General features: G+C 39.5%; 1 protein-coding gene across 2 annotated transcripts; it reads left to right on the plus strand.

Annotated features, from left to right (window-relative positions):
* Positions 1 to 51: 51 nt before the first annotated feature.
* On the plus strand, positions 52 to 15526 carry sycp1 (synaptonemal complex protein 1). Of its 2 annotated transcripts, XM_086041072.1 has the most exons (36): positions 52 to 180; positions 255 to 392; positions 514 to 627; positions 2629 to 2704; positions 2793 to 2833; positions 3578 to 3742; positions 3834 to 3901; positions 3975 to 4048; positions 4129 to 4187; positions 4261 to 4327; positions 4401 to 4474; positions 4533 to 4641; positions 6719 to 6813; positions 6957 to 7141; positions 7226 to 7293; positions 7385 to 7446; positions 7534 to 7650; positions 7738 to 7833; positions 7929 to 8032; positions 8115 to 8232; positions 8349 to 8419; positions 11742 to 11823; positions 11897 to 11959; positions 12032 to 12091; positions 12161 to 12223; positions 12293 to 12409; positions 13287 to 13397; positions 13477 to 13569; positions 13654 to 13719; positions 13792 to 13878; positions 13965 to 14054; positions 14220 to 14273; positions 14344 to 14415; positions 14490 to 14597; positions 14675 to 14740; positions 14826 to 15526. In XM_086041072.1, the coding sequence occupies exons 2-36, from the start codon at positions 372 to 374 to the stop codon at positions 14958 to 14960; spliced, it is 3051 nt and encodes a 1016-aa protein (XP_085897198.1). In that variant the 5' UTR covers positions 52 to 180; positions 255 to 371; the 3' UTR covers positions 14961 to 15526. The 2 variants fall into 2 exon arrangements, with proteins under 2 accessions (XP_085897198.1, XP_085897199.1); XM_086041073.1 differs by lacking the exons at positions 13792 to 13878; positions 13965 to 14054; positions 14220 to 14273; positions 14344 to 14415 and having other exon boundaries at positions 81 to 392.
* Positions 15527 to 15624: the final 98 nt, after the last annotated feature.

Consider the following 15624-nt stretch of genomic DNA (forward strand, 5'->3'; position numbering starts at 1 on the left):
AACTTAATCATTTAAAATTAAGCCTTGTAAGTGTGCTTACGTTAACGTCAACTTTTTTTGATCAGACGTGACGTCGCCATTTTATAAAATTAACTGACTTCGTACACAGGTGGTTCGGTTTATCAGCTGTAACGTTCCAGCGTTGGAGATACGAACGGAGTTTAAAAACGCCTTTGTTACGTACGTGGCATTCGCTTGTTGTTGCTCTTGATTTTTTGTTGTCGTTTTACGTACAGTTATCTTTCTGTAAGTAGGAACTAGAAAGTAGCGGCTAAGGTCAGCCACGAGCTAAACCTTTATACAACTGTGTATCGTCGCCATCAGCGTCCGTTACTTTGTCTTGAACGAACTGCGTAATAATTCTTCTGTCGATGCTTTCGTCATATCCGAAGGTGAGCGCTCATTTTCGCTACAAAAAAAATACATATTTGATTTAAAAAAAAACACATATACAGTACAAAAGTGTCCCCTGTGAGGCAGTTATTGAGCCGAGGCGTCACACTTGATTCCTAGATGGAGAAAGACGGCCGCTTCAACTTCAAACTCTTGGTGCCACCGAGGGTGAATAACAGCAGCCAGGTGTCTGCCGTTAAACCCCAAGAGAGTGTCGAGAAAAGAGCTGAGCTGGTCAGTACGAAGTTTATACCGTATACATTTTCAGGTGTGCCCTATTATACTTAAATATGTTTCTGTTTTACTTACTCTACTCCCTACATTTGGTAACATATATCATTTCTACGACTTAGTTGGTCGAAATGTGCCTGTCAGTTGTTACTTTTGTCAATCTCGCAAATGAAGACCCACAGACAACATATAAATCTCAACCACTCTTGAGATTTTGAAGATCTTGTCTGATAAGGCAAGGGGCAAAAATTGAGATGGCAGCAATATGGAGGAAGTTGAACACAACGATGATGGCAATAGAATCAGAGAAGCAAGATATTCCCCATTAGGGTTGTCAAAAAAATCGATACCTCAAAATTAAATATATTTTTCAATAACAAGCTCAATTTATGTATTTTTTTTATTATCAGGAAAATTATACTAGCTTGCATTTTAACTTTTATCAATTTGTTTTGGAGAAATCAGTACAGAATTAACATGTTCAGAAACGCCTACAAGAAATGAGCAAAGTAACCACACTCCCTCCCCTCCCTCCATGCCTTGTGTCACGATGGGGGACGATTACATTTTGGCATTCTAAGTCATTGTAAATAACATGTCTAATACTGTCAAAATAACGGGGATCAATCGGCTCCAATACATGTGGACATTTCTACTTAGGCCCACTTCAAACTCTGAAAACATCGCAAAACGATTAGCCTCTTTACGTGCTGACCAAAAAGAGCAAGAAATGAGCAGCCTACATGCAGCTGAGGTGCACTTATCACAAACGTCGTTTCATGTCATAAGTCACCAAGCTACTCAAACACATTGCGTTCCGAGAAGCTTTTCCGTTAGCTGAATTGCTCGTAGTTTGTTATAGATTACATTTAAAGTGTTAACTTGACTTTCTTTTTCTCCGAGGTCCACCTCTGCGCGTGGTCCAGTGCTCTTAAAGTCGAACTTAAACATTTTGACAAGCCGACCTCCGGGGCTTGTATTAATATGAAATTGACGCACACAGGCCGGCCCACTCGCACGGCGACGCCGCTGGATCTCTGGCTGGACAGAATTAAAGCGTTTGCAGCAATGAGACGTCTTTAGCAAACACGGTGCTCCTGGCATTAAAATTAATTGTCAACGATTTTGATCGTCGACGTCGTCGTGATTAGTCGACTAATCATGGCAGAACCAATATTTTCACAGTTTGAAATGGACAAGAGTAGGAATTTGCAAATGAATTTTAGTGGCAATTAATCATTTTCAGACACTAGGTGACAAGAGAACGTGACAAAACTAAACTAGGAACAACACGGATCAAGCCTCCCTGCGATGACATTGACAGCGTGAGATGGAGAACAAAAAAAAACACGCCCCAAAACTGGGCGAGCCAATTTGCAGCTTTAGTCATCACAAAAAAGCCCATAAATCACTACAGACTCTCGGCTGACCTGTTTTGACCTGAGCCGTGATTGGTTGTTACCCGAGCCCTGAACAGTTGTGATGTTATTTTCAGTCGACAGAAATGACAAAATGGCCGCCCACTGAGATGGGTAAAAAGGGGTGGATCTTGCTGCTTAACTCATTCCACGCAATATTAATCAGAATGCTGTGTTACAACTAGTGGGCCTACTGGGAACATATTGTTGAAAAAAATGTGTTTGGGTTGATTTTTGCTCTTTAACAATTTGCATGTAGAGTGGATATAAAAAGTCTTCCCCTTTTCAAATACTAGGTTTTTGTGATATTAAAAAAAATGAGATCAAGATAAATCATTTCAAAGCTTGTGCTACCACCAGATTGTTTTTATATCCTCTATCAAAATTTTTTGAATTTGTTTTCACTTGAGTTTATAGGTTAAAAGTCACATAATGGTAAAAAAAATCTTTGTAATTTCTGGACATTTTTTAAACTAAAAACTTAAATGATTTTTTTTTTTAAATTGCAAAAACCTGGCATTTGAACTGAGGTGTGTAGACTTTTTATAACCGCTGAATAATGTATTGAACTACTCCTTTCATTTAGGGTCCCAGTAAATATTTTGTTAAAGACCAAAACATGCCTGCCCTCAACAAAAGTGCTGTCGCCCCAATGACACAAGGTAATGTCTACCAAGAACCACACATCTAAAATATAATGATGCAATGCACCAAGCTTACAAGTTTGATGTTGTTTTTTATCCTTAAAAGATTGCCTTAAGATGACAGTGGCCCCAACAGAGAAAGAGGAGGTAACGTAAATAAACAGTCAACAGCCTCTAATTCTCCATTGACACGAAGGTAAATGCAGGGCCGGCCCGTGGAATAAACAGCCAATGCGGTTGTTTAGGGCCACAACTGCGAGGTGGGGCCACATTAATTCTGGTGCTACACTGTACAAACTTTTTATGCCACTTGCCCACCCTGAGTTAACCAACTACAGCATAACCAAGAAAAATAGGATGACTAATAGCATAGTCACAAAAAAATACAGATGATTATAAAGCAAAACATCACTACTTTTTCAGATTTTTGGGGTGGCCAGTGGCCCTACAAAATGATTTGCGATTGGTTTAATACAAAGAAGCGAGAGATGTTAAACTTCTCTTCTTCTTTGTTTGGCACCAAGCGTAGAAAGTAAATGCTGTAGTACAATGTGGGAAAACAACACGGGCAGTGCCAAATCTTAATTTTCGTTTATGCTGTGGACTGTTCGTGTTTGGACAACCCTGATTAAAACAATGCACATATTTTCGTCCCTGCCCCCTAAAAGAATTGGAATAGAGAGTCATTGGTTTAGAACCAGAATTCCAATTCAAACGATGCCCAACCCTTGGGCGCCTTAACAAGCGCACGGCACAGGGCTGCACTATACTGTTGGCGACCGTGCTGTGTTTTGTGGCTACATAATATGTCATGTCGAGCCAACCAAAATCTTTGGGCCAACCCTGGGTAAATAATGTGGATTATTTCCTGCCATTGTCAATGTTCCACAGAGCGACTGTACTCCTGGACAGCTTTGTTCTAAAATGTTTGATGAGGTGGAGAAAATCAAATGCTGGAAAGTCAAAGTAGACTCTGATGCTGCACAAAGCGACAGGAAACTTCAGGAGAACAAAAGTACAATTGAGACGCAGCGCAAGGCCATTCAGGAGTTGCAGGTGTGTGCCTTTTGATACAAATGCTGTGCGTGTATTTATGTTATTTCATATTATATGTGTGTTTGTGCAATGGTTTGTGTGCACTTTAAAGTTTCAAAATGAACGTCTCAGCATCAAGCTTGAGGAGCAGATGAGTGAAAATGAAGATTGGCGAAACAAGTATGTTTTTTTTTTTTTACTCAGCAGATTCGACATACAGTTTTGCTCATGAATAATCAATGTTTTGCTTCAGACACAATGCAACACGCAACTTGTGTACTTTGCTGAAAGAAACCTTCGAGCGGTCGGCAGACAAAATGCAATTATGTGAGTGTGTTCAGCTCCGTTGCACGTCTCGCAGCCTCATCGATGTGCTGGAAATTGACACACATACCTGCGTTTTGTAGTTGAATCTGAGCGAGAGGAGACACATCACCTTCTAATGGAAAACAGTCAACGTGTTGAGGTAAAATATATATAGCACAGAGGATAAAAAGTGATCAATAAACAGTCAGTCAAGGAATAATTCATGTTTCCAGAAACTGATTGTAGCATTTGAACACCTTCACGGTCAAGCTGAAGCCGATCAGAAAGAGATGCAGTCTGGTTTGTTCTTTTAATTTTTTCTTTTTTGCATTTTGACTTAAAAAAAAAAATCCTCATCTCTTTTTATTCACAGTCAAAGAGAGTTTGCAAAAACTTGAAGAAGTGAAAGAAAAGAATCTGCTAGAAAACACCCTAAAAGAGAAAGAGGTCAGTAAGTAGAAGGCTGTTTGTAACAAACTGCTAAAAAGACTTGACGACTCCATAGGTGGCGACACTTAAAGCTAAACTCCAGGAGAAAGAAGGTGAACTAGAGAAAGTCCAGTGTGACCTCCATGATACTCAGAATCAATGCAGACTGCTTCAAGAGGCCACAAGTAAGAACGATGCCACGAAATCAAACACATAATTACATTTATCGCCATCCAGTTAATTACAGGAAGTCCTCGATATATGAACGAGTTCTGTTCCTACGCTGTAACCCGATTTTCCGTGTAAGTCGGATTTCACCATTAAAGTCGAAATTTATGAAATTTTGAGAGAGCGGACGGGAGGAAGAGGAGACATCTGTGTGTACTCATGACGGAACGGATGTTTCTCTGTAGTTGCCGTCGGCTACGGCCCGCAATAGCGGTGTTATAATAATAAAAAGGAGATAACTAAACTAACGTCTGACGTTAAAAATAAGATGCTGTATTTACCATTACTGCTGAGAGATGGATGGAGAAGAAGAAGGGGAGGGTGAGAAAAGCAAAAAAGATACTCCCGGCGAACAAACACAGACAAGCATGCACTAGCTAAGCAGAAACACTATGGTGCTGGGAACAAAATGGCGGAAGTGGCACGGGAGTCGTAAAGTTGAATTTTAAATACGGATAGCTTTTATTTCGTTTAGAAATATTTATTTATTTATTTATTTTTTTAATTTATTTAGTTTTAATTAGTTTTTAGAGCGCGGCACGGTGATCGACTGGTTAGCACGTCCGCCTCACAGTTCAGAGGTCGTGGGTTCGATCCCGGCTCCGGCCTCCCTGTGTGGAGTTTGCATGTTCTCCCCGTGCCTGCGTGGGTTTTCTCCGGGTACTCCGGTTTCCTCCCACATTCCAAAAACATGCATGGTAAGTTGATTGTATACTCTAAATTGCCCCTAGGTGTGATTGTGAGTGTGGATGTTTGTCTCTGTGTGCCCTGCGATTGGCTGGCAACCAATTCAGGGTGTCCCCCACCTACTGCCCAAAGACAGCTGGGATAGGCTCCAGCACGCCCCGCGACCCTTGTGAGGATAAGCGGTACAGATAATGGATGGATGGATAGTTTTTAGAGCATGTTTGTTAATTTTAATGAGTTTTATTTTTTTCAAAAAAGCTTGGTTTTAGTTTAGTTTAACTATTAGTATTAATTTTATTCATTATTTTTTTATATGGAGTATTTGTCAAGTGCAATATAAAAGAAAGTCGCCAAGTAGTGTGTAATAAAGTAAACTACACTTCCTTCTTCTGTACGGACGTACAATAATACCGAAATAAATACATTTAAAATGAACCCCGAAAGCTCATGTGGCATATCAATTGACAAAAATGAAAACAAAGGACATTTCCGCAATAATTATAATTACTTTTAGAAATGTAAGATGTAATTTCAGTTACTCTTTGTTAAAAACATTTTTTGTTTTCATGTCATTTCATTAAAATGTTTTTTTCAATTTTAGTTTGAATTATTTCATTAGTTTTCATAAACTATATTAACATTGGTCCGTAGTTGTCATTGTAAAGAAAGCCATAACCCAGGGGCCACCACTCTTTTTGAAACTGAGAGCTACTTCTTGGCTACCAATTAGTTCAAAGGGCTACCAGTTTGGCACATACTTCTACAATAATAGATCACTGAAATTAGTTTTGAGGTTCTCGTTATATGTTATTAATAATTAATGATATTAATTTATGTGACGACACTGATCATATCAATAATTTCTCTCAATAATTAGGAAAAATAAATATCAAAATGCAAGGCTCTATTTCTGTAAATCAATGCCAGTGTTTACATTTTCAAATCATCACTTCTGCAAAATAACTAGAAATCCACAATGTCCCATCACTGGTGAGCTTGTTTCATTAGTCTCTTGGTCTACTCATGTAGTCCTTTCGGGCTACCAGGTGCCCATGGGCACCGTGTTGGTGACCTCTGCCCTACCTCATGGCACATTCAGCAATATATGGGGTTAGAGTGACCATTGACTTCTTTGCATGAGACAGGTCACTCCAATGTCAACTAGTTATAGCGAGGCTCTAAAAAGAGTGGAAAGCTGTGCTGTAATTCTCGACACTTTGGATATTTTGACACAAGCATGTTATTAAGACTACTGCGATTGAAATTGTAAAATAAAATAGTGCATGTGACTCTTCAAAATGTTCAATTTATGTTGTAATACACAAAATATTTGTTTTACTTTTGCAGCTCAACAGAGTGAAGATCTGAAAAGCTCAAAAATGGAGAAAGAGTCCATTCTTGAAAAACTGCACTCAGCAGAGCAGCGCTATAAAAAAAGCGAGGTGATTTCTGTTACTGCCCTGTCCTTGTCTGCTTGATTTGCTTACAGTATCTGCTCAACATCATTATACTCTCCTAGTGCCCTTCAAATGGGGCTCACATGTGAGTTGTCTGCTTTAGCTGAAACATGTTTCTTCCCTCATAGACAAGCCGGGAAGCCATGGTCGTCGTGCTTAGACAGAGCAAAGAAGAACATGTACAGATCCTCAGCAGCAAAGATTCAAGCTTGCAGGAGGTTTGCAGAGTTAAAAATGAACAAGCCAAGAAGCTCGAGCAAGTTCAGAGAACCCTTGTGGAGCTGAAGAATTCATTAGCCTTTGAGGAACAAAGGTACACACTCTTGACAATTGACAGCTCACAAGCATGAATGATGATTACTCTGGTCATTTTGCTTCCTGGAATTACTGTTTTAAGGTCTAAGGATTGCGAGGAAAAACTAATGGAGAAAAACAAAGAACTTGAAAGGAGTCACAAAGTTTTAGGTCAGTCTTAATGAAATTAATCTCAAGTTCCATGCTCAATTTTTATTTAAAACAAACAAAAAAAATCAATGCAACTTTATTTACCTGGCAGGAGAAATTCAAAAACAAAGGGCAAGGAAAGATGAGCAATTCACCATCCTTCAGAGTGAATTGGTGTGTTTACTTATTTTACTGTACCTTACTATATTTCACTTATGACAGCAATTGAAAACACTGGCTCTTTTTTGTTTGTGCTCTCAGGAAAAAAGCTTGAACTCAGTCGAGCTTGTGAAGGGAAAAGCTGATGTCCTTGAGGTCAGAGTGAACGATCTCCAAGCTGAGCTTTCAGCAAAAACCATCGAAGCCCAGCTAGCCATGGTGATGCACACGAGTCATTTTGAAATGGATGCATATTTTAAGAACACTACACTGACCAAACAACTTTTTTTTTTTTAAAAAAAACAGTATGAGGCAGAGACTATACGTGCAGACAACGAAAAGCTCAAGAAAGCTGGTGAAAAGGCAGAAGAACTTTTCATGGAGAAGCATAGCAACACAGAGGTTTTTACATCACCTGTGGAAATTGGAGGAAAGGAAGCAGACACATTGTAATGATTGCACTACTCAGCTATGCATGTTTTTATGCTGTTCCACAGAGCAAAGTACACGAACTGGAGGAAAAGTTGCTCAATGAAATGAAGAAAACAGAGGAGTGCAGCCTTGAGATAGTGCAACTCAAGGCAAAACTCACACAGCACCAGTGAGTCGCTCCATAATAAACAGTCACCTATTATGTTGTTCTGTTGTATTACCCATGACCAGTGTGCTGTTCCGCTTTCCAGAGCTAAGTATGAAGAGCTACTGTCTAACTTTAATGAGGTTAATTTGGAGAAGAAGGCTGTTGAGCAGAAGTTTGAGAGCAGGTCCTCTTATATGAAAGCCATCGAGGCAAACATGAAGGTCTGAGTTTTTCCTCACATTTAGATCGCTAAAATGAATGTAAACTAGTAATGTAAACTTGCAAATTGTGTCCATCAATTAGTAAAAAATAAGTAATTTGTCAATTTGACTGGCAGGTAAGTGAGGAAACGGCCGTGAAGCTCTCAAAGGAAATTCAAAAGCTGGAAGAGGAAAATGAACGTTTAAGGTCAGTTTGTATAAGTGATGTCACAATATCGTGGTATTAAAATATTGGAACGATATTGGAAAACCATGCGATGTGTGATATGGTTCTTGAAGAATGCGATATTTAACATGTATTTAATGAAATTACACTATTATCTATTGAAAGATATATTTTTTTTAATCATGCAGCAAAATAAGCAAGCTCAATTTATTCTAAGTAATTCTAATTAAACTAAATAATGTTCAACAATGTGTCTGGTTTTGCGTGGTTCAGCACCCAAAAGCAGGGAGGCAGGAATGCATGGCAGGGATGCAGGTTGTACTAAACAAAATAATGTATTCACAAAAACACTAGCAGAGGTACTGTAGAAGATAAAAAAACAAAATCAACAAAGTTGTCAACATCAAAACTCAAAGTAAGAAAGAAACATTGGGAAACAAAAGCACTGACCAGGACAACTAGTAAAGACTTGCGACAGCAACACCTTTTATCCCTTTTCCCGTTTGTTTCTCTTATGTTGATTTTATGGACCTGGTTCTGCAAATTAAGAATATACATTGACAATGATCCGACCAAGACTGAACAAAAGCAGGGCACTAAATACAAACAAATTGACGACACAACAACAAACACCTGGATCATACACAATTAGCTGAGGGAGCTGATTGGAAGACACAAGGGACCGGGATAACAAGCACAGGTGGAACCAATAACCTAACAAGACCACCATAGACAAATGAACTGTCAGGTTCAGCTAAAGTGAACCTGCGAAAAATACATAGGGATTCCAAAAATGTAGACACGAACAAAATGTGGAATTAACAAAAGATAGATTTTATTACAGAAAACTCAGATAACGTCAAAGTACAACAAAAGACGCTGGCATGAAACAGCCAGGATAAACGAAACACAAAACGCTTGCAAAAGTCAAGGATGCCACAACCGAGAGTACGTAGAGCTTAATTAATACAGAAAAATAACAAACACTACCATAAGCAAACATAAAGCGACGCGGAAAATATACTTGTCTTACTAGCTGCGTAAAGTTGCGTTAATCACATGTTTTGGACCACTTGACCATTCAAGATGGCAACCTGCGAGTCGGATTCAAGTGATCTTGCGCTGTGTTGAGCAATATCAATCGCTCTGGCCGGAGGTGGGCACACAATTAGCTGGAATTGGCCGCCTTGCAATTTTGAATGCAGGAAAAACCCTGAGTCCAGCCCACAATATCCAGAGCCTTTAGAAACTCTGGGCGGATCTCATCCACCCCCCCGGGCTCTGCCACTGAGGAGCTTTTTAACCACTTCGACTACTTCAACCCCAGAGACTGGAGAACTCACCTCAGAGTCTCCAGGCTCTGCTTCCTTCAAGGAAGGTGTGTCAATGGAATTGAGGAGATCTTCAAAGTATTCTCCCCACCGACTCACAACGTCCCGAGTTGAGGTCAGTGGCACCCCATATCCACTATACACAATGTTAATGGTGCACTGCTTTCCCCTCCCAAGACGCCAGATGGTGGAACACAATTACCTCTAAGTTGTCCAGACGTCATTTTCCATGGCCTTGCCAAACTACTCCTGCCACAGTGCCACCTTACGGCCACAGCTCTGGTCGGCCGCTGCAACATTTGAAGAATGGAACATGATCCCCTCGCACTCAGTGTCCCCTGCCTCCCCCGGGACGTGAGCGAAGTTCTTCCGAAGGTGGGAGTTGAAACTCTCTGCTAGGGGATTCTGCCAGACGTTCCCAGCAAACCCTCACAATATGTTTGGGTCTGCCAGGTCAGCATCTCCCCCACCATCGGAGCCAACACACCACCAGGTGATGATCATGGACACCTCCGCCCCTCTCTTCAGCTCAGTCCAAAACATGGGTGACCTGGTGCCAACTTTGTGCACACATGCACACCCATATATTCAAACGAACACGGTTTTTGATATAGACAATCCATGATGAGCACAGAAATCATGCACTTTGAGGTCTCACTGTCATTGCCCACATGAGCATTAAAGTCCCCCAGCAGAACAATGGCGTCCCCAGAGGGGGCGCTCTCCAGCACACCCTCCAAGGACTCCTAAAACGGTGGGTACTCTGAACTGCTGTTTGTTGCATAGGCACAAACAACAGTCAGGTCCCCCACCCGAAGGTGGAGGGAGGCTACCCTCTCGTCCACCAGTTTGAACCCCATCACACAGGCGCCAAGTCGGGGGGCAATAAATATGCCCACACCTACTTGGGCAACTCCAGAGTGGAAGAGTGGCCAACCTCTCACGAGAGGACTGGTTCCAGAGTTGTACGAGCCCCGATATCTAGTCAGACCTTCTCTGCCTCCCACTCCAACTCAGGCTCCTTCCTTGCCAGAGAGGAGACATTTCATGTCCCTAGAGCTAGTTTCTATAGCTGAGGACCGGACCTGCCTTTTGCCGCCACCCATCTCACAGGGAAATTGTTTTTTTATGAATATTAAAAGCCTACTCAGATAAAATAGATCATTAAAATTGTAAAAACAATTAAATTGTTTGATATGATGGTAGAATGGCACTTCATTTCACAGAATACATTGCTTTATCTACCAGTAAGTCTAAAAATGGTTGCCCAAACATTTTGGACACTTTGTTTGGCGCAACTAATAACATGCACTGTCGCATTCTCACTGATATGTATTAAGAATGAGTTTTTCAGAATTGCATTGAATTCAATTCCACTTCCTATAATTCAAGTTCAATTCAACATCCTGTGGGTTGGAGTCAATTCAAATTAAAAAAGTGAAGCATTGTAAAACTTAACTGTATTTTCTAAAGGCATAGAGTGTCTATCAAGATGATTAAAGTGTACAGTATATACATTTCACATTCTCATAATGCTCCCTGAATGGAAGTCACTTAAAGTACACTAAAGTTTCATGTTACATTAATCATGTATCCCCACTACTGTTAGTCTAGTTTTATTTTTATCAAATGCTGTTCCTTATATTTCACTGCAGCACTGTCACTTACTTTGAGTGTTTTTCCTCTGTACTATGTACAGGCTAAAATGAGTGTTTCTTCGTACTTTATATGTAGATATATGTTGGTGTGTATATACATGCGTATATACACATAGTTACTATGTATATTTACAAAGGTTTGATTCTGAATGATTACCGTTAATGTTATACATTAATGGCTACATTATGCCGCCGTCTCTGTGTGACCTATATCTTTGCTGCTGTAACACTGATAAAGGCCTTCTTATCTTATCTTCTTATTTTATTGCAATTTCAATTAAATATATTCCCCAAATAATGTTGGACAAAAACAAACCGAGTGTTTGACTTTAGTATATCTTGGGTATTTTATAGGGCGGAAATGTACACCATTCAGAGTTTAACCCAACGACAGTGTGAAGAAATTGAGATGTTGCAGAAGAAAATGGAAGACAACGTAAGCAACTTCAACTTAATGCTCAGCAGCTTTTTGCTTTCCTGATTTTAATGTGTCTCATATCTTTGTGTAGTGTGAGCATTTGCAGGAGAAAATTATGCAAGCAGAAGGACAGATTAAAGCCGCAGAAGTAAAGGTGACGGGAAATAAAGATGTGCAGTTCTTAGTTTTCTCACTTTATGAAACTAATATGACATTATTTTTTCAGTGCTCTTTCCTTAAGAAGAAAATTGGATCTCATCGTAAAGCAAGGGAATACCAGAAAGAGGTTTGTACGTTCGTGCTAGATCATCCACTGTCTTTCTGCACAGCTCAGCTTCTCATTTGTATATTTCAGATTAAAAAGCTTAAGACACAAATGACAAAAGAACTTGTCAAATACGGTCAACTTGAAAATAAGGTATGGTTATGGTCCTCTTCTGTGGTAAAACACACAAAAAATGGTTAATGAAGTCCTTTTTTTTGTTAGATGAGCAGTCTGAATGAGGAATCCAACACCCAGAAAAGACAGCTTGAGGAAAAGCATCAAAAATTGCTTGAAGAACTTCAGGATAAATCTTCATTTGCTTCAGAGCTTGACAATGAGGTCATTTTTATAATATATTTTTTATAAAAACATTTTGTCGCTTAGAGCAGTGGTTCCAAACCTTTTTTGGCTTCTGCAGCCCGAACCATTTCATCATACCATGAGTACGCCCTCACTCAAAAGTGTCTTCAATCCTGTTCCTCGAGGGCTGCTGTACTGCCTGTTTTCCATCTCTCCCTTTTGCAGCACACCTGATTCAAATGATCAGATAATCAGCAAGGTCTGCAGAAGCTGTATAATGATCCTGATCATTTGAATCAGCCGTGTTGCAGCAGGGGGGGATGGAAAGCAGGCGGGACAGTGGTCGTCGAGCAGGATTGAAGACCCCCGTGATAAAGAATTAAAAAGTAGAACGTAACAACTGATTTTTAAATGAAAATCATTTTATTTTGTTTCGTTAATTTGAACATTAACTTTTTAGGGGTCTTTTTTTTTTTTACTCAAATATAAAAATAAATATTTAGCCTTGAAAATAAATAAGTATGGTAATACAAATAAAAAAAAATAGGAATAAAAAAAAATGCCTTTGTTATACTGTATGCACTGTAACTATAACAAAATGTACCACAAAAAACGGAGCTCCTTTGACCAAGTCCCCTTTAAACAGGCATGTAAACTTTGAATATCAGCAACAAAACACATAAGAATCATATTCAGACCCGCTATAGCAGTTTTACCTTCGTTTCTCAGTCATGAGACACTTGAGCTGACACATGATTGTTGTGATTTTGGCGCGGCTCTTCCACATTATTGATCTGGTAAATAAATTATTAAATGTTCCCACATATCCCTTGCAATGAGCTCATGTACCGTACCCCTGGTTGGGAAACACTGCTTTAGAATGTCAAAGTGATTGAATAACAAGTTTTCCCCATAGATACAAGAGCTGCGATTAACAGCAGCCGAGGCCATCAAGAGCAAAGAGGATGCAGAACTCAAGTGTCAAAACAAGACGGCAGATATTGTCGCACTAATGGAAAAACACAAGGTCCACTTTGCCCCCAAGAGAAGACCCCTGCACACTTTGACTACCCGTACAAACACATCCTTCATTTTGTCCTTCCTAGAGCCAGTATGACCGCATGGTCAAAGAAAAGGATGCGGAGCTGGACGAGATGAGGAAGAGTGAGACAGAGGCAGTTAGCTGCAGGATGACACTGGTACTGAGGACTCAAACTACTTCAGTCACAATACAAACCTAAATATGTAGTTGGCTGAATATTTATTCTTTAAATTCTAAATAGGAGTTTGATGTCTCCAAGCTTAAGACAGAAAACAGTCAACTGAAGAAGCAGCTGATGACTGAGAAGGTGTATTTTTAATTTATTTCTTTTTTTACTTTTTATATGCAATCGATAAACTATCATGCTATTTGCTGTCAGGATAACTTTCAGAAGGAGGTAAGTGATCTGAAGAAAGAATTGTCATCGCTTAAATTCTCTCGGATGTCCCAAGAGAAGAACAACACGGTATGCATACATGGCACAAATGCAAGAGCACCCATCGCCTCATCTGTTTACATACGTTCATGTGTAACTACTACTGCTACTTCTAGGCAAATGCCTTCAATACGAATGATAAAGGGAGACATGCAGAAACACCAAGAAACGTGTCTTCAAAGATGAACGTGTTTGACTTTGCCGAGGTCTGTAGAAGACTGCTGTATGCATACTTTTCACTAATGAAGAAGCCTAAACTAGATGTACTTCTGCATTAATATGTACTGGTCACTATTTAAATATCACAAATTTATTTTGTTGAGGAAAATGAAACGTAACACTCGACATTTCGTTCATCATGTGTGTGTTAGGAATCTGACTTTGAATCCATGATGATGTCAGGTCAAAGAACCCCAAAGATCAAGGTAGAACCCTCATTGGTGATGAATGGGGATCATTTACCAATAGTCACCTCAACTCTCTTTTATGCTCAAGGAACTCCGTCATCAAGACTTTGCTTCCCCTGTAAATAGGAAAAAGCCGGCTGGAAGAACAGAAAAAATCAAAGTAATTGATTTATCATTTGGACAGTCTGAAAGTTTTGACTCCTCACAGGCTGATGTGTTGTGACCGTTTTGCAGACCTACAGAATAAGGACGCCCCCTAGTGCTGAAAAGTCAGGGCGCTGGAGAAAGAGAGCCTTGGAACTGGAGCCCAAATCTGACAGCTCTGATCTAAACAATGATTCGGTGAGAATTTTTTAATTTGTTATCCGATAACAGAAGTAGGTCATGGGAAGTGTCATTTGTCCTTCCGGTTTCGACAGACTTTTAAAAACATGACAGCACCCTACTCCTCTGTTCCCCTCTCTAAATGCAACCGATCCAAAAAGGTAAAGTGAATAATCTGCATGTTTAAGAATGAATTAAAATTATTTTAATAACCAAGCCGCTGCATTTGTTTTTACCCACTTCCAGAGCCCCACTGCTGTTAAGTCACCAGGAGCCTCCCTAAAGTTAGCGGCCATCAAAAGGATGCGTGATGCTGGATGGATCGCTGTCAGTGACAGTGAGAAAAAGAAGAAAAAGGCTGAGGGGAAGATTTTTACATAAGCAGTGCCTTTGCAGACACCTTAGACACAGTTAGGTTTGCTATTCTGGAAGTTGGAAAATCACATATCTTTGGTGGTGGTCATGTAGAAAAAATACTGTTCTGGTAGTCAGAGAAGAATAGAAGAAAGGGGTGTATAGTTTTGTAGTTGTAACTCTTAGTATTGTCCTAAGCATATTAATGCTGTAGTAGTAGTCATAGATTGCTGGTATAGAAGTCATTGTGTCTTATAGTTGTGGTAGAGTAGTCAAGTGTAGTTAAAAAAATGTTTTTCGGCGTGATTATTTATTTATTTCAGTCATTGTAACAGTTTGCTAGTGTAGGACTGGCATATACTACTAGCTACTACACGTTCTTGTTGCTGTAGTAAAAGTCATAGTGTTGTATACTTTAGTACTTTAATAGTTATTGATTTGATATTTGCATGCCTTTTCACAGTTTGACAGTAACTTGTCAAAGAAATGTTAACTTTTATTTATGTAATCAAATGTGAACTGAACATTAGTCTTAATATGTTTATTAACAGAAATCAAATAAAGATAATAAATACATTTTCTGCAACAAAAAATTGGGAGTTTGGTACTTACCATGAAAAGCTGAGGTAATATCGATGCATGAGCTTAAATATAAAACATTTATTTGATGAGCCTTTAAGCTTAAACAACT

The sequence above is a fragment of the Filicampus tigris genome, chromosome 9, assembly GCF_054856515.1.
Source record: "Filicampus tigris isolate MCC_2025a chromosome 9, RoL_Ftig_1.0, whole genome shotgun sequence".
Taxonomy (NCBI): domain Eukaryota; kingdom Metazoa; phylum Chordata; class Actinopteri; order Syngnathiformes; family Syngnathidae; genus Filicampus; species Filicampus tigris.

Coding starts and splice junctions, on each gene's coding strand:
- sycp1 (XM_086041072.1), top strand. CDS start 372: ATGCTTTCGTCATATCCGAAG. Junction 2,705..2,792: donor TGTCGCCCCAATGACACAAG/GTAATGTCTACC, acceptor TATCCTTAAAAG/ATTGCCTTAAGATGACAGTG. Junction 12,092..12,160: donor CAAGGGAATACCAGAAAGAG/GTTTGTACGTTC, acceptor TGTATATTTCAG/ATTAAAAAGCTTAAGACACA.